Source organism: Lepisosteus platostomus, chromosome 7 (genome assembly GCF_059453375.1).
Source record: "Lepisosteus platostomus isolate fLepPlt1 chromosome 7, fLepPlt1.hap1, whole genome shotgun sequence".
NCBI classification, from domain to species: Eukaryota; Metazoa; Chordata; class Actinopteri; order Semionotiformes; family Lepisosteidae; genus Lepisosteus; species Lepisosteus platostomus.
Genome location: NC_142617.1, coordinates 51477533 through 51500137, shown reverse-complemented (window position 1 = coordinate 51500137; position 22605 = coordinate 51477533). Strand labels below are relative to the sequence as shown.

The window sequence follows — 22605 nt, the reverse complement described above, 5'->3', positions numbered from 1 at the left end:
CCAACAGAAGACAAGACAGGAGCCTCTGTTCGCCACTATCTGCAGATGGGGGTGGGAGGGGAGAGAGCCGCGACCATAAACAATGTGTCCTCAGCTCAGTGGAAAACGCTCTTCATTGGCTGGAGCAAACGGCACCACCAAGCTGTTCAAGCTTGCTCCCTAGGGTCCCCCAAAACATGACGAGATGAGATTCTGGGATTTCTCGGCTACGTGACACCAAACCCAGTAAAATGGCCTCCTGTTAATTATAGCCCTTAATGTAACTCCGCAATTTTGAGCCACCATGATGTCCGTCACTTCCAGCAAACATCAATATCATACATTCTCATCACCACGACGCTTCTACTCACCTGACACAGACTGTATAGGCCGATTCTCATGAAACTTGACTTCATTATGCTTTCTAACACAATGCTATTGCTCCAGAGATCCGAGCTGTAGCATGCTTTTTTTTTTTAGAATAAGGGGCCTCCAAAAGCACTTTTTCATTTTTAATGCCTTTTTCAAAAACATTTCTGTAAAATCTAATTACAATACAATCGCTGGTTACATGGGATTTGACAAAAGAAATGGAGATTGCCCTGTTATGTTTACAGGTATATCCGGCCGAAACAAGCTTTGCTCTTTCGGAACAGCAAGACAACACAGCATTTATTTCCATTGCAAAAACACGGGGTCGAGAATGGAACACATGCATCCCTTTAAGTCAAGATGTATCTGTACTAAGCTCATGATACAGATATTCAGCACAGGACAGGTTAGGGCTTAAAAGGAGAATTATACACCCTTCGCTGCAGGCATGAGCACGGAAACCTAAATGTAAAAGTTTCACTGCACATTACATGCATTTACAGAGACTCGAACTGTAGCCAACACGTTAAAAAAAATTGTCTTTGGATCCACAGGTAGAAATGCCACAGGACTTTTAGAAAATTAAAAGGACTCTGAAACAGTTCTCCACTTGAGTGAATCTATAAGAAATTACTTTGTTTTTTTACTATTGAATTTCAAAAAATATTTTCAAATGTTTTTTTTTTAAATGAACATTTCTAAAAAATCTGTTGCTGTTAAGGATAAAAATAATTTAAAAAACTGTGTTATAAGAATAAAGTGCAGCCCAGCGATACGATCCACATGTATTCCGTGTCCTGAGCTTGGGGCTGTTCAGCACTGCATTCTTCTCTAACCTCTCAGAGCTGCCCTCACCTTGCCAGTGGTCAAGCAGAGCTCCGGCTGCCAGGGAGAGAGAGCAGCTGGTCTCCACACAGCCTCCAGCCCTTGGAGCGCCATATGGCTAACAAGCTGCAGCACAATTCACTTGCAGCCCTGCCACGCAAGTGTGGGTGGTGGGCATATTTGCAGACAGGAGCTGAAGCTCTGGGTGCCTGGTGAATGATTTTAGGGACTGATTACCCCTTTAAAAAATTATAAATTGAATCTGTAATTAAAACACATATTTAAAAAAATACATACTGGGCTGAAGAATCCAAGTGGGTATGGTACGAAAAAAAGAAAATAAGCAATGAGTCTGGTGCAGACTAACAAGTACCAAGTCTTGGGAGCCACAGAGTTTTCTGTCTCTTAATACACGTAATCTCAATCTAACTGAATTACTAGTTCAAACAGACCAGGTTAACACTCCTTTCAGTGTTGAGGCACGGGGCAAATATATCCTGCTAGACAGCAAACAGGTGTACACATCTGATTCAGTGTTTATCTATACCGGGGATGGGCAACTACTGACAAAGGCCATAGGGTTTTGTGGTTTTTATTCCACTTCTGGAATTGAACGAATTAGTTAGATCCCCCCGGTTCTTCAGGTCTTGATCATGTGCAATCGAGGAAGTTCCAGTGAACCTGCAGGGCCTAGCCCCTAGAGGACTGGAGCTGCCCACGCCAAGCCCAGACTTGCACATGCAGTGCTTGCACATGCATTCTGGAACAGTGGAAATAAACCCCCAACACCCCTGCAAAACAGCCTCCAAAACCGGCAGTACCTCAAACTGCAGACCCCATGTGACCTCCATCGAATAAATAAGCACAAACATAAACGGAGACAACAGCAGACAAGTCTGCCTTGAGAATCCATTGGTACAACTTGTAAAACAGATCAGAGCTCATTATACTGCCTAGGACACTGAAGTGTTACTTCCATCCCTATATCTGACATGTGCTTCAACTCAATGAAACCTGCCTCCAGACCCTGACACAGAACCAGCCTTGGTGTTTGGATAACTCCAGGGAGAAATACTGCCTTCTGTTTGCATTAGTCCTGAAATATTAATTACACAAAACATTTACACTGCAGTGCTGGTCTTATATTTGTTTTTGCTTCTCAGGTACCATTGACAAGGCTACACAGCTTCAAACCTGAGATTTGTGTTGACTCACGGAAGCATTATTACATTCTAAATGATTTAAGATGATTTTGCATTTCTTGCATTGGTTCTCCAGTCTGTGATAAGACCTTGTGTCTAACTACAGTTGTTAAAAATTACTAACAGTGTTAAAATCACTTTGTGTGTGTAATACAGGTACTTTAAAAACTTTTTCCAAATGTCTAGCTTTGAACACTAAAGCTTTCTGTGAAAATAAATTCTCTGAATATTCTGGCCCCTCGCACCAGATCTGCTACCAGTATCTCCAAATGGGATCAAACATAATGCCATCTTAGAAACAAGCCCCTTCCAGTTACAGAAAGAAAAGCAAAACAAAATGCAAATCTCTAGGAACTGAACTGTCACAGAATTAAAATGATTTTTGAAGCAGAAAAATATTTCAACAGATGTTACCACTATCACAAAGCTCTAACTCAAGGTCGGCAGTAATCTTTCAAAGGTTAAAAGTAATACCTGTTCAAAACCAATCCAGTCAAATAATACAGACAAGAACGCAATGGCTGTAATTCTGCATTTATAATATGAACCCTTTCAAGAAGGCAATGAAGGCATCAGACTGGGCTCATCCTCTAGTGCGAGTACACTTCACTTCATGCACAACAAGATTTTAAGTGAATTTTTATAGGAAATGCCAAATGCATCCTAAAGTTGCTCCCCAAGGGTATTTCTCTAAAGCAAGGCATTAAGTGTACAGATAAAAATAAACACTGCACTGGATGACGCAGTCGAACTCCCCCATAAACACCAGTGGGCATGAGCTCCCACAGGACCTGAGGGCTGAAGTGGGAGGCAGTCATGCTCCTCTCCTCCTCCTCTTCTGCCTCTCGTCCATTAGCCATTACACTCCGACAAAAGCTGAATAATCTAAACCTGGAGCAATATGGTTTCACTAAGTGTAGAGAAAGCCCGACTTCACAGCGGACACTGGAGTTAAAGCTCTGTGACAAGGGATTCATCAGGACACGCCAGCGATGACAGAGGGATCTCATGCCAACTCCATGCCCCATTCTCTGTCTGCACACAACACTGTATCAAAACACGCCGCTGTTCAGAAACACCTGACGGGAGACGTCACCCAAGAGGTTAGCATGCCTTTTTTGGGGAAACTGGTTGCTTATACTTCATGCTCATCACATAATAAAAAGAAAAATCATCTAAAATTGTTTTGAAACAACCTCTCTTATTGTCATTAATCATCTGTTGTTATTTTTTTTTTCACCCCAGCACCAATGGTTTCAATTTTTTTTAAAAAATAAAAAAGATCCAAGTTATTGGTTTCGTCAATCTCAGTGGAACTCCACGAACTCCTCCAGGGTTTTGGGGATCTGGTTTTTGTAGCTGATGTGATGGAGCCGCACGGCGCGGGCGGCCAGGCACTTGAGGCTCATCTTCATCTGAGTCTTGAGGAGGATCTCGGAGACGCCCGTGGTGCTCTTGTCCAGCGGCGTTTTCTTCTGCTTGTTGGTCATGTCAGTGTGGGCGCCCGCCTCCACCAGGCTGATGATGATGGAGTGCAGGGTGAGGAAGTCGCTGATGGGCCGGTTGTACTGCACGATGATGTGCAGGGGGCTGTTGCCCTCGTTGTCCACTGCGTTGACCTGCGCTCCGCAGTCCAGCAGCAGCTTGGTGACCTGGGCGCTGGGGAAGCTGCACACGTCGTTGGTGTGGAAGTCGTCCACGGGGGTGTTGGAGTTGATGGCCAGGTGCAGCAGGGAGGAGCCTTCCCGGGAGCGAGGGTCCAGCTGGATCAGGTTGTAGATCTGCTTGTTGATGCGCGCCCGCTCCTCCTCGCTGCACTGCGTCTTGGTCGAGATGCACACCAGGTAGAGGAAGGTGAAGACGTTGGACTCGTAGTTGTCCAGGGCGGTGTGCAGCTCGGCCTCGGGGGAGCCCTGCACGCGCGCCATGCTGCGCTCGATCTCCACCACGCTGCAGCGCAGCACCTCCTCCACGTCGGGCGCCCGCACGGGCTCGTTCAGGTGGATCATCTGCGAGAAGACCTGGGCGAAGCGCAGCAGGTCCTTGTGGGTGTTGCGGCTGCCCTTCTGCCGCAGCTGCAGCGCGTGCAGCCACAGCTTGATGCACTGCTCGAACTCCATGCTGTCCGCGTAGACGGCACCGCGGTAGATGATGGGGTGCGAGACGTCGATGTTGTCGGAGCCCAGGATGCGCTCCCGCACGATCAGCCCCTCCATGTGCAAGGCATCACGGTCCTGCCGGATGACCTCCAGCTCGCGCGGGGTGCGGCACTCGCCGCGCCCCCCGTACGCCTCGATGGGGGGCAGCACCTCCTTGGCAATGACGTTGGCAGAGTCCCGGTACCGCTCCAGCATGGCCAGGTACAGGTAGTGGTAAGTCTTGAGGATGTCGTAGTTCTCGCGGTCGTTGGCGAAGGAGGCCCCCAGCAGTTCCAGGGCCTCGACCCGGCTCTCGCGGTCGCAGTCGGAGTGCGAGAGCAGGAGCTCCACCACGTCCGCTTTGCAGCTCTCGGCCGCCACCTTCAGAGGCGTCATCCCGTGCCCGTTGACCACCATGGCGGCCTCGCAGCGCACCAGCTCCTTCACGATGTCCAGGTGCCCGGCCTCGGCCGCGAAGTGCAGGGCCGTGGCCCCGCAGTGCGCCTTGGCGTTGGGGTCGGCGCCGCGCTCCAGCAGGAAGCGCACCACGTCCGTGTGGCCCTTGTAGGCCGCAATCATCAGGCAGGTGTTGTCGTACTTGTTGGCGATGCCGATGTCCGCGTTGTTCTCCACCAGGTAGCGCACGATGTCCAGCCGCCCGTCGAAGCAGGCCGCGCGCAGGGGCGTGGAGTTGGTCACGGTGGTGTGGTTCACGTTGGCGTGGCGCATCACCAGCAAGCGCACCACCTCGAAGTGCCCTGCCCCTGCGGCGCACCACAGCGCCGTGGCACCATCGATCACATAGCTGGGGAGAGAGGGAAGAGAGGCACGTGACACATCGGTGCCAGGAACCCTAGTCAACCCTAGTCCAGTTGGCAAGGGTGCAAATCACAGATATGTCAAAGCTCAACGGGGAAGAGTGATCTTGCAATGGGACGTTTTTGACATCATTGCTGCGGTCCACAGAAGCAGCATTGTCAAGATCAGCACCCACTGTGCGTATAAACTGCAGAATAACTAAAGAAAAATAATTAATCTGATCAGAGAGGGGGTAAGCAATTTAATGTAGCACAATTCAGTGACTTCAAGACCACATGGAACTTCTGCATGACATACTGGTAGAGTCAAACCTCTAGGAAAAGAAAAAGCACTGTGTGACACCACAGAGTCTACAACTGGCAGGCGGAGCAAAGTTTTAAAGGTTTGATCTAATGTAGTATTAGTGCTACTCTGAAGACTTAGATCCCCTCAGACTGCAACCTCTTTTGATTTAGGAACTGCTCACACAGCCTGTGGTCCAAATGTCTTCCTGCAAAATAAGAAAAAAAATCTCCTTAGCTAGAAAAACAGAGGACTAGTTTATGGGAATGTGAATCATGTCTTCATACTGCCCACGGGAAACTTACAAACCTAACCAAAGCAAATGCTTTAAACTACGGAAGAATCCAGGTGCAGAGAGAGATGGGTGGAATTTAAGCAACTCTGACATAGGAAACAGGTTTGATTTCTTCATTCGAAGTGCCATGGGGATTTGGAAAACACTACCTGGCCATGCTGCACAGGCTGAAAAACTGCAAACTGACGGACAATAAGCCCACGGAGGTCCTGCGACGAACGAGCTGCTACCAGCCTGAATGTCCTCCTCAGCATGGTCAGCATGTCCCCCGCCCATCAGATAGGTGCAAGACACCCCTCAGGGTTTCCATATCGCATAAATCGGTCTTGAAGACAGAGTAGACTTTGAACTGCACTACACTTACCCCGTGAAGGTTATTTAAAAATACCCACAAAAGAATGAGCTTGCGCGTGTACTTCTGACAATGAGCCTGCTTGTACCTCTGCTCTGTTTTATGTTTTGGTTCTGCAGACAAGTTTGTCAGCAACCCCTCCGCCATCGAGACCCTGGCAGTAGTTACAGGTTTTCACAACGCTGCGACGACTCCCGTCACCTCGACATTAACTGATCTAACTACAGCCATGTAATGAGACTTACAGACCAGGCTGCTGTTTGCGTCCCCCGCCCTTGCTACTTGAACTGCTTATACAACCCATTTGTAGAGTGACGCAGAAAGAGGCTAACCAGACTGCGACGACAAACGGAGAAAATGCCCTCACCCGTCAAAGCGCACGGTGCCCGTCTGCTCGGTGTCCACTCGGTAGTGCTCAAGCAGCAGCCTCACGACTTTGGCATGGCCATTGCGCGCTGCTATGATGAGCGGAGTGGATCTCTGCCCGCCGTGGTGCGTGACATGGCTCAGCAGGTAGCGGGTCTCGGCATCCGAGTGATTGAGCAGGAGGGCGGCCAGCGTCAGGACCCGGCCCTCGCTCGCCGCCTTGTAGACGTACCCGGCCAGCGACTCCATTCAGGCCCGCCGCCCGGCTGCGCCCCTCGACACCTCCGTCTCCTGCGCAAGAACACTCGCCCACAAGCTTCTCCGCGACGCAGCCCGCCTCCCATTAAAATCCCGGCACAAGGCACGCTCTTCACGCGAAAACCATGGTTTCCTGGTGGGTTGTTTTCCTTTCTTCCGTTTGTTTGTTTTCCTTGTGTATATCACTTTACTCTCCAAGACACAACTTCTGTCAAGACTAATGCCGCGGACTCGGTGTTCAACTGAAGTAACGCATCGCTTTGATTTATTCACGCCAGCTCACGAGAAGGGGGATAAAATACTAAAACAACAAAACGGAACAACATTTTAAAAAGTCACGACGTTAGTTTGAGACAGCGTCTTCAATTTTTAATTGAACTTTTCCTGTTTGTATTTCTTATACGATACAGCGAACCACTCTACTTCTCCGGGTCGGCGGCGCCATATGCTTGGTCGAGTCGCTTGCTTCTCCTTTTTTCTTACAGACTGGGGCCGTGTTTTAATTTGTTATTTGTTTGTTTGTTTTAAATCCTGTATTTTTTCCCCAGTTTTCTTTAACAGAACACCTCTCGCCCCTCTCTCCGAGAATGATAAAATACAGGAAGCAGCTGTTTACGACTAAGAAATAGTTCCGACGTGCAACCAAAGGCGGAGATTACAAAAGGGGCCGGAATAACTGTTTGGGGTTTTGTTAGTGAAGCACGCCGAGGAGGAGTTTTGGGTGTTATTATTGTGTCACAAAATGATGATCCGGGATACAATTATATGAATAATCTAGGATAAAATGTCCCGTAGATTATTTGTTTTGATTATGTAACTTATGTTGTTAAAATTCACATCATAATATCCGAAATGTCACATGGGTAACAACTAACCAATGAGGATGTTGGAATAACATATTTATTACAAGAAGGCCGTTACAGATATTATTTTGTGGTTGTAATACCGTGGTGCAATAGGACAGATGTCCTTGTCTGACCCATTAGCTAAAGAGGAGAGAGCAAGTGTACCCACATTAAAAATGAAAGACCGGTGTGTCACCAATCTGGAGCGTTTCCGAATACACCCAGAAAAGTCTGAGCGTCTCTGTCGTCTGATGTTCTTACAAATGACAATGTAACACCTTCAAACCCCTTTCGGGATTCATGCAAAAGGACTTGGGAGCCAAGCCTCTGCAGAGTAAAAAAGTTCCCGAAAGGGAACTGCAAAATATTTGTAGTCGGTAAATTATAGAAATGAACCGAATTTCTGTATAAATCATCGCGGCTTTATTTCACAGGAAGCAGGAAGACTGTTGGAGCGAGGCAAAATAACTCATTTATGGCCAGTTTCAGCGTCAGTCTTAGCACTTAAGAATTCCTCTGGTCATATTTCAGAAGGAGCCCTAGCCACAATGGAACAGTACTCCAGTACGTCCTTGCACAGATATAATCATATTAGATGACCAAACATTTGAGCATAGCTTCGTTCTGTATGATATATTTACACAGAAACATGGCGGTACCTATTTATTTTGAATGTTAACAGGATTTCAGTAGGCCCGATCGGGTTTTTCACTGTGTAAGAGGTGCGAGAAGCCCCCTGCACACGTATGTACTGGTGCGTCTGATTCTTAAGCGCCTGACGTGCCGTTGAAGCCTGGGAACTAAAGGCGCCACAAGATGCATGCATTTTTAATCTGCGCTTTGACACATACAACATCTCCTCCTGCCATTCTGATCTATATGCATTATTCAGGGCCAGCTCTTCAGATTTACACAGAGGCCAAGTCCCTCTGTATAGCAGCGGTATTTCATTTCACACTGGTAGTCCTTCACTTTGGGTCAGTGTAGTGTAGTCCGTATGGCGCGACATTACAGAAACCAGGATGCAGATTAAAAAGAAACCCAAATGAAGCTCTAGCTATTGAAACGAGGTCTGGGCTGTTATGCGTATAGATACGTTTTTAGACTGAAATGATCCTTTCTTTTTAAGACTTCGGTTCCACGTGAAAAAGCACACTGTGGGTAAAAGAGGTATTAGTTCTGGACGCTGAGAGATAACCTGCCAGATGACAGATTCGCACCGCACTCTAATTCCCCTGCAGCCTGGGTGGTGGATCAGCGGAGATTAGGCACAGTGGTTCATCTGTAAACCGAAATCCTACAATTTCACGTAATAGCAGCTGTCTTCCCCCCGTAATCACACATTGTGTGTGTGTAGTTCACAATGGTTAGTGCACGGGAATGAAAAAAACAACAAAATGGGTTGATCTTTAAGATCTTCTGCGTTAAGAGGGAAACTGAACCTGTTTTCGAGTCCAAAATGAAAAAACAAAACACGTGATCGACTGTGTATGAGGCCAGATAGCGCCACAAAATATCAAAGGATAATTCTTCACATAATCCTACTCAAGTGGGCTGCTGTTGCAGCTACAAAGCTGTTGATTTTTTTTTATTGAGTCAGAGGCAAATACAAAGGGCTCAATCGGAGAAGCACCGAAAGCGTGGCGAGCCCGGCTCTATGCAGACGGGTTAACCGAAAGAAGAAGATCGCATATTTAAAAGCATATCGAGGTGTAAGAGAAACTGCGTCTAGTGTTACAGCCTGTTACCAAGTGAGTCAATCTGTATTGTACGGTAATCCTGATACTAGATGTCGCTACTTTGTAAACACTGAGCCCAGAAGAAGTGAAACGCACGTTGAGTGTGCCGGGTCAGGAAGGGGGGGAGTTCCGACCGCCGGACACATGTGGAACAGTCACAAGCTGCTGTACCTTCGGCTTGTGACTGTTCGTGATGTTTTCCAGAAGCGGGTAGCTGGCGAACCGATCGGTTTATACCCCAGGCTTCCTCTGCCAACTGAGGCCGACCGGCGAGCGTGGGACGGCGGGGGATTAGGAAGAGGAGGAGGAGGAGGAAGAGTGAGCGGAGGGAGTACGGTACAGCGGCCGGGGAGAGACTCTTCATCTGGGGGGTCTGGCGAGGAGCCCGCAGTCGGCAATGCGGAAACGACAGAACTCTGCCATGCAGGCGTCAACCTTTCACCCTAGGTTTGAGAAATTAAAATGACTTTTTTTCCCCCCCGCAGGTCTAAAGGAAAAGGCTCGCATTGCAGCGGTGATTAAAAAAAAAGAACAAAAGAGTTATTCTTCTAAAATGGCTGGAAGTTAGGAAGGGAACTCCTACTGCAGTTACAGAAGTGAAAAAGAGACCGCTGAGTAGCCCGTCGCAGAATTGTTTATCACTGTGTAGTGTGTCGGGGGACTTGCCCGAATGCTGTGAGAAGATAATTAAAGATTTACTGTTCTAAAAGACTTTAAAATCGATTTAGAAGAAACGTTTCTCATCCTTAACGTTAACGTTTGTCACTCGGTGTATTGTAGTTTGTGTATTGTACTTTGAACAGCCACTTAGCTGTTCTTATTTCACTCAAAGTCAGATATATGTGCAGTTTCCTACATCTAGACGAGTGGTTTGGGCGTTTTAATTGCACGGGAATCAATGCTTTAAAATGTTGGGTTAGAAACAGGGTGCTAGGCGAAGAGCTGTGACGGTTTCTACGCTTGTTTCCGGATCCCAGCTCTCTGGTGGCACGATCTGACCTCTTGCCAATAGTCTAGCCAAACTTCACCACAATACAGGAGGACGTCTGTCTAAGACCCTGACTGGGAAGAGTCCAAACACGGGGGAGGGCTGACAGTAGGCAGTGAGCCTGGTTTTTAGAGGGACTGAAAATGCATGGAGGTTGCAGGGACTGAGAAGCCAGGATCTGAGCAGTAGTTCATTCCAGTACAGGTTGTGCAACCTATTTAAAGTAACAGTTGCAATTTATATGCTGTAGCTGGTAACCAAAGCATTGCATAATTAGCAACGTCTCTAGCATTTAGCAATTGCTGTGTTTCTAAAGGTCTGAGTAACTGTGCTGCTTGCTGCGGCTTAATATTAATGCATTCTTACTATTCCTGTGCTGGAGTCAATCCACTGGCTGCTGATTGTATTTAGAACCGGGCCAGTGATGTCAGTAAGGCAATAGAAAGGCATTCCTCTTCCTGCCTTGTTACATAGGGGTCGTTTTTTGCAATAGCTGAATTGCTGTTTCAGCTGAAACCCAAAGGTCACGAGAGGGATCTTTGCTTCCCTTGTCTGAAAAGGGATATTAGAAATGACAACGCTCTTTAAGGGTCTCAGATGGTGAACCCCCACTTATTTTTCCTTCGCGCGCAATGTCTCGACTTCCGCGCAACACGGGCGACGGAAACTGCAGCTGAAACCGAACCCCTCCTGTCTGCCCCACCTGGCAGAAACATCACCGCTGGGGCCAAGAGGCAGCGCCACACACGGCAGCCGCCATCTGGAGACAGCAGGGCTGGGGAACCCGACACCCCAGGACTCTGCCTCCCGCGGAACAGCGCCCAGCCCCAGCAAGGTGCAGAGAGGCCTGCAGAGCAGGAGAGACAGAGGACAAGAAACTCTGTCTGAGGAGAGCAATTAGAAGTTCTCAACTGTCTGAATAATAATAATAATAATTTCATTTATGAGGGGTATTACTCAGTCTGCTCTATGGTACTGCACATGTAAAACTGGGTTGACCCAGAAAACATTAATTTTATATTAAAAGCTTACAGTGAAAAGACAGGCCTTTAACACTGTTGACAGTCTCCGGTGGATTTGGGTGTGTCACCTCACAAGAAGGCCCTGTCACCCTCTGGAGTCTGGTCTTCAGCAGAGTAAGAAGGCCTGAACGAGCAGATCTGAGCTTCATGCAATAAGTCCTTGATATCAGCTGGAGAGAGACCCTGCAGGGCCCAATACGTGAGGAGGGTGACCTCTGAACTCTGGGAGCCACAGAGGATGGGAGTAATGTGCTGAAGCAGAGGCCTCATAGGTAGCACTCTGCTGAACCTTATTTAGAAGCATACACACCCCAGTAAGAAAGGTGTTACAGCAGCCTAATCACAATGGAATAAAGGTGTATCAATATTTCACCATCAGATGTCAAAGCACAGGTCCTTTGTTAAGGGTTTTGAAGGGGCTGGGGACATAGAACGGATAGCCAAATGTATTGGACTGATTGACATTGTGTGTCAGCCTTCTGGGCTATGATTTCCTGTTTCACTGCATTTCCATTGGAACCTCTTTAACCTTGCCAACGCTTGGTTACAGACACAGATTTGTGTAAGATAACATGCTTTCAGAACAGAGTTGTGAAAGGGATGTGGTGGGATGCAGATGGGATGTATTTAAGAAGGTCTTATGTGAAAAAGATAAATACCCTTGGATTACAGAGCAAAGAATGTGTTTGTTAAACCTTGCTGGTTTCCTGAGCTCGTAGCATTCGGGTTAAAGGAACAGATGGGTTTGAAGAGAAGCAGATGGCACTGAGCACACAGGGTGCTGGGTGATACAACTCAGCATCAGTGGGAGAGAGTGCTGTCCTGCAGCAGCCACTGACCACACTCACTGCGGCATCACTCTGTAATTCATGTGCCTGGTATTGAGTTAGAATCAGCTCTGCTCTGTTCAGAGGGATCAGAGCTAAATTAGAGTGCTTTGGATCAAGAACCTTAACACCAGCGTTTTGGAAATATGACAGTAATGATTTTATAGGAAGACCCTAGTGTCATAGATCGCTGAGACCAACAGCATGTGATAAATGCACAGCTGCAGGGAAGTAAAAACTCATGTGCACTAATGACTAGAAAAAATCCGAACCCGTGTTTAGGAGTCAACACAGAAGATCATTGAGGAAGCTGATGACATTAAAGTGTGTTGTTGAGTTCATCCAAATCAGACATGCTTGTGCCATCAGATTTGTGATGTTGCGCTGAGGAAACCTTTTTTCCGCAAACTTTTGAAAAGTGTCGTTTGATGACAACACAGTGCCGTGAGAATCCCGCAGTCTCTTACCCTCTTCCTGCAGCAGACACGCGTCCCGAGAAGCAGAGTCTTCGCTGAAGAAACCGCAGTTCCACTTGGACCTGTGGTTTTACTTCACCCTGCAGAACTGGGTCCTGGACTTCGGCAGGCCCATCGTCATGGTGAGTTGAGGCCAGTACAGCACAGTACAGAACAGCAGTGTGTTGAGTGATCAAGCGGGGCTCACAGCGCCTGGAGATACTCCACAGGGTCTCACGGTGCTAAAGCAGTCACAGGAAAGCAAAACTCCTAATGCATAGCAGTTGTATCTAATTCTGCATTTCTAAACTACACACTGTAATGCAGAAAGTGCTGATAAGTTATTGAAGCAATGCGTTTAGTATTATTTTCACCTCACATATACAGTGTGCATAAACAGATTTACTCCAAATCCAGAGACGCTGTATGAATATTCAGTACTCTGCAGCTCCTAGAACCCGAAATGGATTACACTGCAATGCAAATGGAGTCTTACTGGGAAATGTGTCTTGGCTTTGCAAGCAATGAAAGCTGTGTTTTCAGCTGCCGTGAAAACAGTCTGATTTCTGTGCAATTTCAGATTGTCTTGCCACTGGAGTGGTTCCCCCTGAACAAGCCCAGCGCTGGTGATTATTTTCACATGGCCTACAACATCATCACTCCCTTCCTGCTCCTCAAGGTAACTAGAAACGCTGGGTCTGGAACCTCTGTTCCTCAAACTGTGTTCTGTCCCCACTCAGTCCAGGTTACTCAGCCTGAAGTCCTCTCTATGGGGGTACCTTTAACTCGATTATTGTCATCTTCCACTTAATCATTAGTAAAGGTGGTGGTGGGGGGGGTCCCCATTACCTGTAAAGCGCTTTGAGTGGAGTGTCCAGAAAAGCGCTATATATGTGTAAGCAATTATTATTATTATTATTATTATTATTATTATTATTATTATTATTATTATTATTAAAGTGATTGGGGATACGGCTATAGCGAAATTCAGTGCTGCAGTGGTGGTCACAAGATCAAGTAGGCTTCTCTAGTGCATGGGTACGCAATTCCTTATGTATCGTAACACGTTTTCTCTTTTCATGAAGACCTTCAGAAAGTGTCCCATTTGTCCAGTTAAGCTAATTGATTAGGACAATTTGGTTATTAGCAGAAGAGGTTGAACGAGAACCTCCAAGACTGGAATTTTGCACCACTTCTGCATCATCTCTTGTGGACTTTAATTCCAAACCCTATACAGCACTGAAGCCTTTTCCCAAGGGTCAGTTTACTTTAATGTCTTCCTCGTGTCAGTGGACTCTGAAGCTGATTCGGCTTTATAATTCTGTGTATTTCAAAGTACTTTATACTTTATGTTTAGATCTTTTGCTCTGCACTAATTGCCCAGAGGACAGAGCCATCTGATTTATCTGGCATGTGGGTAAAACACCAGTGGAGTTTAATCTGCGATTCAGAATCGCTGGCATTTACATCTCCCGCTGTTTACTGCTGCCTCAACATGCAAGATGACCTTCCAGTCGGCACCCATTGGACTTTGTTACACACAGCTCCTTAATTAGACCATTGATCACTTGTCATTGTAATTCAGTACTTCCATAGTGCTGGTTGTGGCAGCTGGTTTGGCAGGAAGATTCAGTTGGTGGGAACGTCTGCATTTCAGCTCCATTAAAAAATATTTATAATCCATTTCAGCTACACATCCCACACCAGGGGATCATGTCATAACGTCATTCCTCTTGATTGTTTATTATGCTATCCTTTATTTCATGTCATTTATTAAGGTTCTGCAATACCCTTAAATGCTTCTTTTAGTGGATGGTGTGCATAAGTAAATGCACAGTGGTGCAGCGGTGAGCATTGCTGTCTCTTGTCGCTGCACTGGGGCCCCGGCTTCAGTTCTGTACCTGGGGTGCTGTCTGTGTGGAGTTTGTATGTTCTCCCTGTGTTCCAGTGGGTTTCCCCCCAGAGTCTAAAGACTAGAGGCCGGTAGGATAATTGGTTTCTGGGAATACTGGCGTGAGTGCATGTGCATGTGACATGTCAAGGGTGTATCCTGTCTTGTGCCCATTGCATGCTGGGATAGGACAGGCTCCGGCTCCCCTGTGACCCTGTATTGGATAAAATGGTTAAAAGATGGGGGGGTGGGCATTACCTTTGAAATGAGTGGTGCATCGTTCTATTTTTGAAGAGTGGGGAAAATCTGAATGTCCAGGTGCAGGGTGGCAGTGAATTCTAGGAAAATCAACTTCACTCCTGGGTTTTGTCCCTCTCTCTCTCTCTGCCTGAGCAGCTAATCGAGCGCAGCCCCAAGACCCTGCCGCACTCTGCCGTCTACCTGTGCATCATCACCTTCGTCATGGGCGCCAGCATCCACCTGGTGGGCGACTCCATCAACCACCGGCTCATCCTGAGTGGCTACCAGCTGCACCTGTCCGTCCGCGACAACCCCATCATCAAGAGCCTCAAGCCTGAGAGCCTGGTACGTCCCCAGCGTGCGCAGAGCCGGCTGGCTCCCCAGGCCTCTGAAAAACTGTACTTGTTCCGGACCCGAGGCAGGATTTCAGTGGGTTCCTTTAAGAAGAGAGAAGGCCATTGAACTGCACATTCGAAGGCCCAGTTGTAAAGTCAGTAAGAGTTCAGAGTTGAAGTCCTCATATCAAGTTCAACTACAGCATATCGACATTCACAGGAAGACAATTTCTCATACATATAGGGCTGCAAAACATATATTACTTGTTGTCTGATGTTACTTGATTAAATTTGTCACTAGATTCTGAGCACAATTGTTAAAAACTCTAAATATTTGCAATTTCTCTCCTTTGCTCTCCATATACAGTAGTGGCAGAGATAATGCAGGTAGCTTACTTCCACTGTTATAAGAAATCTGCTGCCCTTTGTGTCAGTGAAGTGTCTACAGGGTAGTGCCTGATTTCTGACATGGATTAGAAATATGTTTCAATGTCTTTTTTGGTCAGACTGACTAACAATAGCACGAAGATCTCAAAGGACACAGCCCCTGGTCTGTGGCTGTGCTGCCCCAGCCAAAAGGTAATCAGGTGTCTAACACATCTCAATTCTCCCCACAGATAGACTCCTTTGAACTGCTGTATTACTATGATGAAAATCTGGGACACTCCATGTGGTAGGTAGAATTTGTTTTAAGTATTTATCTTAGTTTTCCTGCTGTCTCCAAAGTTGTAAAAAGAAACTTAAATTGCAGAATGCTTTAAAGGAACTTTCTTTATAAGGACATGTAAACATTTTCTTGCTTTCGCACAAGATGTTTTATAGTCATACCCTACCTTAGGACCCAGTGTGTGACTGTTGCTCATATTTACTCAGTGGTCCTTTTATTCCAAAAGCTGTAAATTAAATTAGAAGACAACAAAAAGGCAAAAGGGACATGAGCTCAACCCATAGCTATGAAGCTACAGTATGTACAATGGGTTTTAAACACTGAATTAGACCGCAAGAATAGTTTTTGACCCCTCAGCAAGGCCCACTTGCACACTGCAACTGGAGAGCTGGTGCTGCCCACTGACTACTGCGGCTCTTCCCCCACAGGTATGTGCCCTTCTTCCTCATCCTCTTCCTCTACTTCACTGGCTGCTTCACCCACATCAGGGAGGAGAAGAAGATGCCCGTCTCAGCATGGCTGCTGGTGGGGCCCAGTGGGCTCTACTACTGGTGAGTACAGCTGTGTGAGGATAAAACAGAATCATTCTGATCGGCATAATGCAGTTCTTTATTGAGTTATATTGACAGGAGAGGACACAGCCTGTGGATTCAGAGGGACAAGGCTGAACAACATGTACATGAGCTGGATCTTTTAGCTGTGGTTTTCCGGGTGCAGCCGCCTGCTGTGTGTGCTAGCTCTGTAATCAAAGGGGTGCCCTTTGCTGGTGGTTGGAGTCTAATTGTCCACAGCACCAGTCTTGTCAGTGGCCAGCGGTCAGTGGCCAGTCACATGTCTCTGGTCAAGTTGGCCAAAGAATTGGAGATAGGAACATGTCTTGCTGTTAACGGTCTGCAGTTGTTAGTAGCCCCCAGGCCCAATTAAATATTGGGCCTGTGTCCTACTTCTAGGGACCAGCCCAGAAAGATATTGTGTATTGTGTAAGGCCAGCCTGCAAGAAAATGTATTTTTGTCTAATAACCAAGCTAGGTGCTTAGTGTTTTGTTAAATTTATTTGATCTCTAAGCCAGGTCTGTTCTCTTCATTGTCTGGGGCTCTGTGCTTTCCTGCACTCAGACCATATGAGAGCAGTTTGCTCAATGCCCTCTGCTGACGCTGTTCCCGTGGGGCGCCTGTGCTTAAATACAGGTGTCAGGAGGAGTGTCCAGTTGGCACCTTTGGCTGGCAGTGAACTGAATCTAGAAATACTCATAGCAGAACCTTTTAATAACCTCCAGGCCCACTCAGATCTTGTACTTGAGTCCTTTCTCAAAGGCCAGCTCAGAAAATTGCTTTATTTACTCACATACACTCTCAGCTATGTGTCTTCTCTTTTTACTGCAGCAGCCCTTAGACACCTCTTGCGTTTGATATCTGTCAACCTGTTAAAATTGCACTCTGAGCAAGCCTGTTACCTAGAGTATAAACTGTCTATTTGGCGTAAAAACCTTCATTTCTTACCATAAAAAATCCACAGACTGAACCTGTGAATTACCTTTTCTTTACCCAACCCAAGTTGTAGGTTAAACCATAACCCTTTTTCCTACTCATATAGTATGAATTTACTTATTGTTTGCCTTGGTCAGTTTTACAGGCCTTAATCTAAACTGCTTACTTTTCTGAACTGACATTGGCAGTGCTGGGTAGCTTTACCATCCATTCACAGAGAATGACTTGGTCTCTGTCTTCAGTAGTGTCTCCTAGTGATGTGTTTGCTCTAGGTGTCTCATGTGGTATGTGTATTTTAATTAAGAAAAGTATCAGTTAATTATAGTTATGTAGATAGGAGGACTGGTCACAGCCACTAGTAAAGATGAACATGTTCTCTCTTTTGGTTCCTTGGTTTTTATATGTTCCCATGTGGAATCACATGCCCCATGTAATACTGCCAAGGCTTGTAACACTAGAGGAACGGTAAAGCATCCATCAGCAAAGGCAATTAACATCAAGACAAGAACTCGGCCTTGACCAGTTCAGGACATACATGTCAGTGTAACACGTTCATAATTTAAACCAGAGCTTGTCTGTTGTGATTAAATAATGTATGCATGTAGTGCAAATTCAAAGGTGTGGTTAATACATAATTATGAACCCGAAGATAAGCAAAGTTTTGTTTTTAGCTAGTAGGGGACAGTTTAATACTTCCCCACCCAAAAGAAAACACAGTTAGCAACAGAGCAATTGAAATTAATCCAAGAGGTCTGAGACATTCAAACCAGCCCAGTGTTTTGTTGCGTGACTGGACCCTGCGTGTTTCATCTGACAAAGGGCTGTTGCTCGAGTCACAGGCAGAGGAAAGCTGCTCCAGCTGCTGCCCCCTTGTGGTGAAGTGTGCACACAGAATGCCTGGCTTGTGCGATATTCTTTCCTGGGGAGTGTGAGCACTAGTGTGTCAACGGAGTGAAACCGTGACGGCGCGGGCCCCTCGGTCTGACCTTTTTCCTGTCGTGCTGCCCTTAGGTACCTGGTGACAGAGGGCCAGATCTTCATCCTCTACATCTTCACCTTCTTCGCGATGATGGCCACGGTCATGCACCAGAAACGCAAGGGGTTTGTGCTGGACAGCAACGGCCTCTTCCTCTTCTACAGCTTCTCCATCACCTTGGCCTTGGTGGCGGTGTGGGTGGCCTGTCTGTGGAGTGACCAGATCCTGCGGAAGAAGTACCCAGGGGTGATATATGTCCCCGAGCCCTGGGCCTTCTACACACTGCACATCCAGGGCCAGCACTAGCTCTCAGGACTCGGAAATAAAGGCAGACAGGATGCCTTGGCTACAGAAAACGAATTCCCTCTATGCAAAGGAAAAAGAAGGCATCCCTGGGGAGTGCCAAGATCTTGACTTGGACCTGACAAGATGGATCTTTTTTATCATTCCAAGTAGGCTGCCCCATCCCTCCAAGCCGAGGTGATGGTGTCCTGTGCAGACCCTGCACAGTTCCCGTTCCTTAGCGAGTGTTCAGTGTGCGAAGACAGAACTGTGACAGCACTTGCTCTGGTTCATAGATATCCCTGACAGACTTTGTCAGACAGTGTTATATATTTGACCTTCCAAAAAAACTGGGCATTTATAAAGTGAGTGAGCAAAAACGTCCTAGCATCCTGGACGCAGAAGGTTGCATCCTGAAATTGATTCATCCTGGACGATGATGTGTGGAAGACATCCAGATGGGACCATAGGGAGCTTACTCACTTGCACAATAATTGTGGACACAGTTGTGTTGCATGTCTGCACAGTCAAGCCATCACAGACAGAAATGTAGACATATTGAGCTGACAGCATGCTTTGGTGCGTATGCTCTTGCCCATGGAAACACAACCTGCAAGATGTGTTCATGTTTGTGTTTGTTGTTGTCCCAAATTGCAGTGGGGCAAGGCTTTCAAGATTCTATTGCTTGAATTGGGCAGTCACTGGTACTATAATATGACACTGGTACTTCTAGTTAGAAAAAAAAGTCATCCACATAAACTCATTTGTGTACAACAATTTATTTTTTCTTATTTGACTTGTGTGCTACAAATTACATGTCTGCAGACTGCCAGCTTGCTAGTCACTGTCCAGCACTCCACACTGATTTTTCCTGTGACCTTCCAGAGCCTGGGACACCGACTGGCAGCTGTGATCACACAGAGCTGGTGCCCTTACCCACTGGACTAACACAGATCTCCTGCTGAGTGTACTGTCCGGACTGTGTCAGGCCGGTACAGGCCACAGAGAGACTCATCCAATCTCCTGTGAGGGACAGCTATAAACCTTGCCTGGGGTTCTCCAGTATAAGGCCTATCCTGATAGAGAGCAAGCCTAGATGAGACAGGCTGACTGGGCAGTGGCGGAGAAGTACTGTTGACTCTTCTCCGAAGACAGCACCACATTGCAGCTACCTGGCGTAACCAGCATGATACAACCACACAATCAGACCAGTCTGCTAAGCAGCTTTAAGATGCAGGATCTTTTCAAAGCTAGCGTTACACCTTTTACCCTATAATGAGTACACTGGCATACATATACAGTATGTGTGAAGTTTAGATAATACCAAGTACACTGCACCTGCTCTTCTGCACCATTAGTATGTGTTTTATGAGATTCTTAAAACCTGTGTTGTAAAACCTTTAGCGTTTTACCTGGTAGAAGGTAAAGGTGGCTTTTCCGGACAAGCTTTACACGATTCACAAGTTTTGCCCTCATAATGTAATGTTTCCTAGTTTTGTGGGTGAGTTTGCGAATAAGGTCACACAACAGTGAACTGTCCACTTTCCGAGGGCTGGGTGATTTTAGCTTTTTAATGATTTATTTTATGTCTATGCCCGTGTTTGACCTGATTTGCCTTCATGTACATCATTTGTTTCTTCCCTGTTGGACGTGTACTGTTCTAACTATAGCACTGAATTCCTTGGAAATCGGCTTATTAAAAATTAAATTGACTTTTGTTTGTTGACAAAACAAAAAAATTAATCGATGAGTGCTTACTGTTAATATTCTTGTTTTTAAAGGCTCTTACAGAAAAAAGAGTCATGGCACTATGGCACGAACCTCACTGTCCCTGTGTGCAAGACTCATGAGCAGAGGAGATGAATGGACGTCTGTCTCTCCTCTATTCTCCTCTGTCAGCACAGGTTTTTGACCTGACACCATTAACTGTCCCAGAGCAAAGCGTTCTGCCTGGGTGCCCTCATTAATGCTAACCAAGATAAGGCTCCATATTAGTGCAACTGACAAACATACGTATAGACATACATTTATTCCATGCTGAAAAAAAGAAGAAAGAAAACAACGTTTCGGCTGTGGAGCCTTCTTTTTCTCTCTTCTCTTTTCAGCATGGAATAAATCTATTACTTGTTCCTTTGCAGCCTACGCATGCTGACACAGCTACCCACCTGAACTACATATGTATAGCATATAGTTTATAAAACCAAAGCAATCATAACATGCAAAGTTGGCTCGTTTTACTTACAAGCAGTATGTGTTTTAACTGATGTATGCGTACGTCAGCAATGCGAATTGAGTTCTCTTTCAGTCCAGGCAGGTTAGACTATACATTGTGCTGGCTTTAAATATTTAAAGAGATGTCCCAGCCTGACAGCTGACAAACTGGGGACTCCAACACTCACCTTGCCCTCAGAACTGGTCTTCTTTGCTTGTACTTGGCGTTTGCCTTGACACTGTTACTGCTGTCTAGGTAATCTGGGGATCGGTGGATTTGATGATGTGTGGGGTGCATTCTGGTGCACTATGGCTGCCGTCGCATCATCCAGGTGGGGCTGCACACTGGTGGTGGTGGAGGGGATCCCCATTACCTGTAAAGCGCTTTGAGTGGAGTGTCCAGAAAAGCGCTATATAAGTGTAAGCAATTATTATTTCTCTTGAGAAGTTGTGTTTCCCTTCCTCAGAGGTTCTTTTCCTCGGATTCCCCTTCCTCGGCACCGCAGGCCGTCTGGACAGGACTGGACCCCACATCCCACATCCGCCCACACCCAGTGGAGCTGGCTGTTCGTCTCGCTCCCCAGCCTCCGGCCTCTGGCCTCACCGAGGAGGGTGGCGGTGGTGGGGGGAGGGTGGTTCCTGATGCCCGTGCAAGGTCCCTTGTGTTCTGATCGTTGTTCTGAAAGACTAACAAGTAAGACAGCACAGTGGCACAGCGGTGAGCATTGCTTCCTCGCAGCGCTGGGACTCTGGGTTCAGTTTCACACCTGGGGTGCTGTCTGTGTGGAGTTTGCAAGGGTGTCGTGCAGGTGCTCCAGTTTCCTCTCACAATCTAAAGACATACTGGCAGCTCAATTGCCCTCTGGGTAAACTGGCACAAACTGTGTCTGTGTGTGCCCTGTGATGGACTGGCGTCCCATCCAGGGTGTGTCCTGCCTTGCTCCCAGTGCTTCCCGGAATTAGGCTCCAGCTCCCCCATGACCCTCAGTTAGATAAGAAGTTAAAAAGACAAATTCCTAATGTGAGAAATTGTATATGGCCAATAAAGTGATCTTATAATAAGAATCATAGCATCTATTTCTACACACTTATTATTTGGTACCGCTTAAAATCACAGTTGATCCTTTTTAAAGAATGGCTTCTTTGATCAGTGTTTTTTTTTTTAGAAGTCTTTTTGCTGCAGGGATGAGAGCACTGGGAGGAACTGTGCATTTTCCTTTTCGTATTGTATTTGAAATAAATACAGGCTTTATACTGTAGATCGTCTGGCATCCGTGACCAACTTTGGGATTTTTTTTGCTAGTCACGGAAGTTTGAAGTTGCTTGGGGACCATGAAGAATGGCGCCCTCTATGGGTTGTGGACAAGTACTATTTTCATGTTTTTTTGTGTGTTTTGTAAAAGGTTCAGTTTGGCGTGGACAAAGATTAAACGTTTCGCTTGTTTGTAAGCACTCTTTGGGGGTAAATGCTTCAAGACTTTGCAAAGGAGTATAATATAATATAGATATATATATGAGCTTAAGAAGGTTTTTGCTTAAACAGGTGTATAAAACGTGGCCACACTTGTGTTTCAATTGTTTAGTAACATTTTTACTTTAATCGTTGTCGTTTATTTCTTTCCCCCGAGAAATAACCCCGGCATCCTGGCCAAAATTTCCCAGCGGCCTTTATCAATCATGGCCTCCTAACACTCCCCCTCTATAAATTGGCTTAATTACTCTGCTCTCCTCCCCACTGATCGCTGATGTGT

General features: G+C 46.4%; 2 protein-coding genes across 7 annotated transcripts; one reads left to right on the top strand and one right to left on the bottom strand.

Annotated features, from left to right (window-relative positions):
• Positions 1 to 478: 478 nt before the first annotated feature.
• fem1b (fem-1 homolog b) lies at positions 479 to 6993 on the bottom strand. 4 transcript variants are annotated; one of them, XM_088641117.1, is made up of 3 exons: positions 6632 to 6768; positions 5777 to 5825; positions 479 to 5321 (listed from the first exon to the last, which is right to left on the bottom strand). In XM_088641117.1, the coding sequence occupies exon 3, from the start codon at positions 5243 to 5245 to the stop codon at positions 3686 to 3688; it is 1560 nt and encodes a 519-aa protein (XP_088497243.1). In that variant the 5' UTR covers positions 5246 to 5321; positions 5777 to 5825; positions 6632 to 6768; the 3' UTR covers positions 479 to 3685. The 4 variants fall into 4 exon arrangements, with proteins under 4 accessions (XP_088497243.1, XP_088497241.1, XP_088497240.1 ...); XM_088641115.1 differs by lacking the exons at positions 5777 to 5825; positions 6632 to 6768 and adding an exon at positions 6863 to 6993; XM_088641114.1 differs by lacking the exon at positions 5777 to 5825 and having other exon boundaries at positions 6632 to 6879.
• On the top strand, positions 6892 to 20407 carry LOC148659158 (ceroid-lipofuscinosis neuronal protein 6 homolog). 3 transcript variants are annotated; one of them, XM_088641119.1, is made up of 8 exons: positions 6892 to 7024; positions 9677 to 9919; positions 12790 to 12907; positions 13345 to 13443; positions 15052 to 15240; positions 15848 to 15903; positions 16326 to 16448; positions 18397 to 20407. In XM_088641119.1, exons 2-8 carry the CDS (start codon positions 9870 to 9872, stop codon positions 18665 to 18667), a joined length of 906 nt encoding a protein of 301 aa, XP_088497245.1. In that variant the 5' UTR covers positions 6892 to 7024; positions 9677 to 9869; the 3' UTR covers positions 18668 to 20407. The 3 variants fall into 3 exon arrangements, with proteins under 3 accessions (XP_088497245.1, XP_088497244.1, XP_088497246.1); XM_088641118.1 differs by lacking the exon at positions 6892 to 7024 and adding an exon at positions 9190 to 9484; XM_088641120.1 differs by lacking the exon at positions 6892 to 7024 and having other exon boundaries at positions 9531 to 9919; positions 12793 to 12907.
• The last annotated feature ends 2198 nt before the right edge of the window (positions 20408 to 22605 follow it).

Bases quoted from the DNA above. Each gene is read 5' to 3' on its own strand.
- LOC148659158 (XM_088641119.1), top strand. From the start codon at position 9,870: ATGCGGAAACGACAGAACTCTGCCATGCAGGCGTCAACCTTTCACCCT. The intron at 15,241-15,847 runs GTACGTCCCCAG...TTCTCCCCACAG, and splicing joins GCCTCAAGCCTGAGAGCCTG to ATAGACTCCTTTGAACTGCT. The intron at 15,904-16,325 runs GTAGGTAGAATT...CTTCCCCCACAG, and splicing joins AATCTGGGACACTCCATGTG to GTATGTGCCCTTCTTCCTCA.
- fem1b (XM_088641114.1), bottom strand. From the start codon at position 6,879: ATGGAGTCGCTGGCCGGGTACGTCTACAAGGCGGCGAGCGAGGGCCGG. The intron at 5,322-6,631 runs GTGAGGGCATTT...CTCTCTCCCCAG, and splicing joins GGCACCGTGCGCTTTGACGG to CTATGTGATCGATGGTGCCA.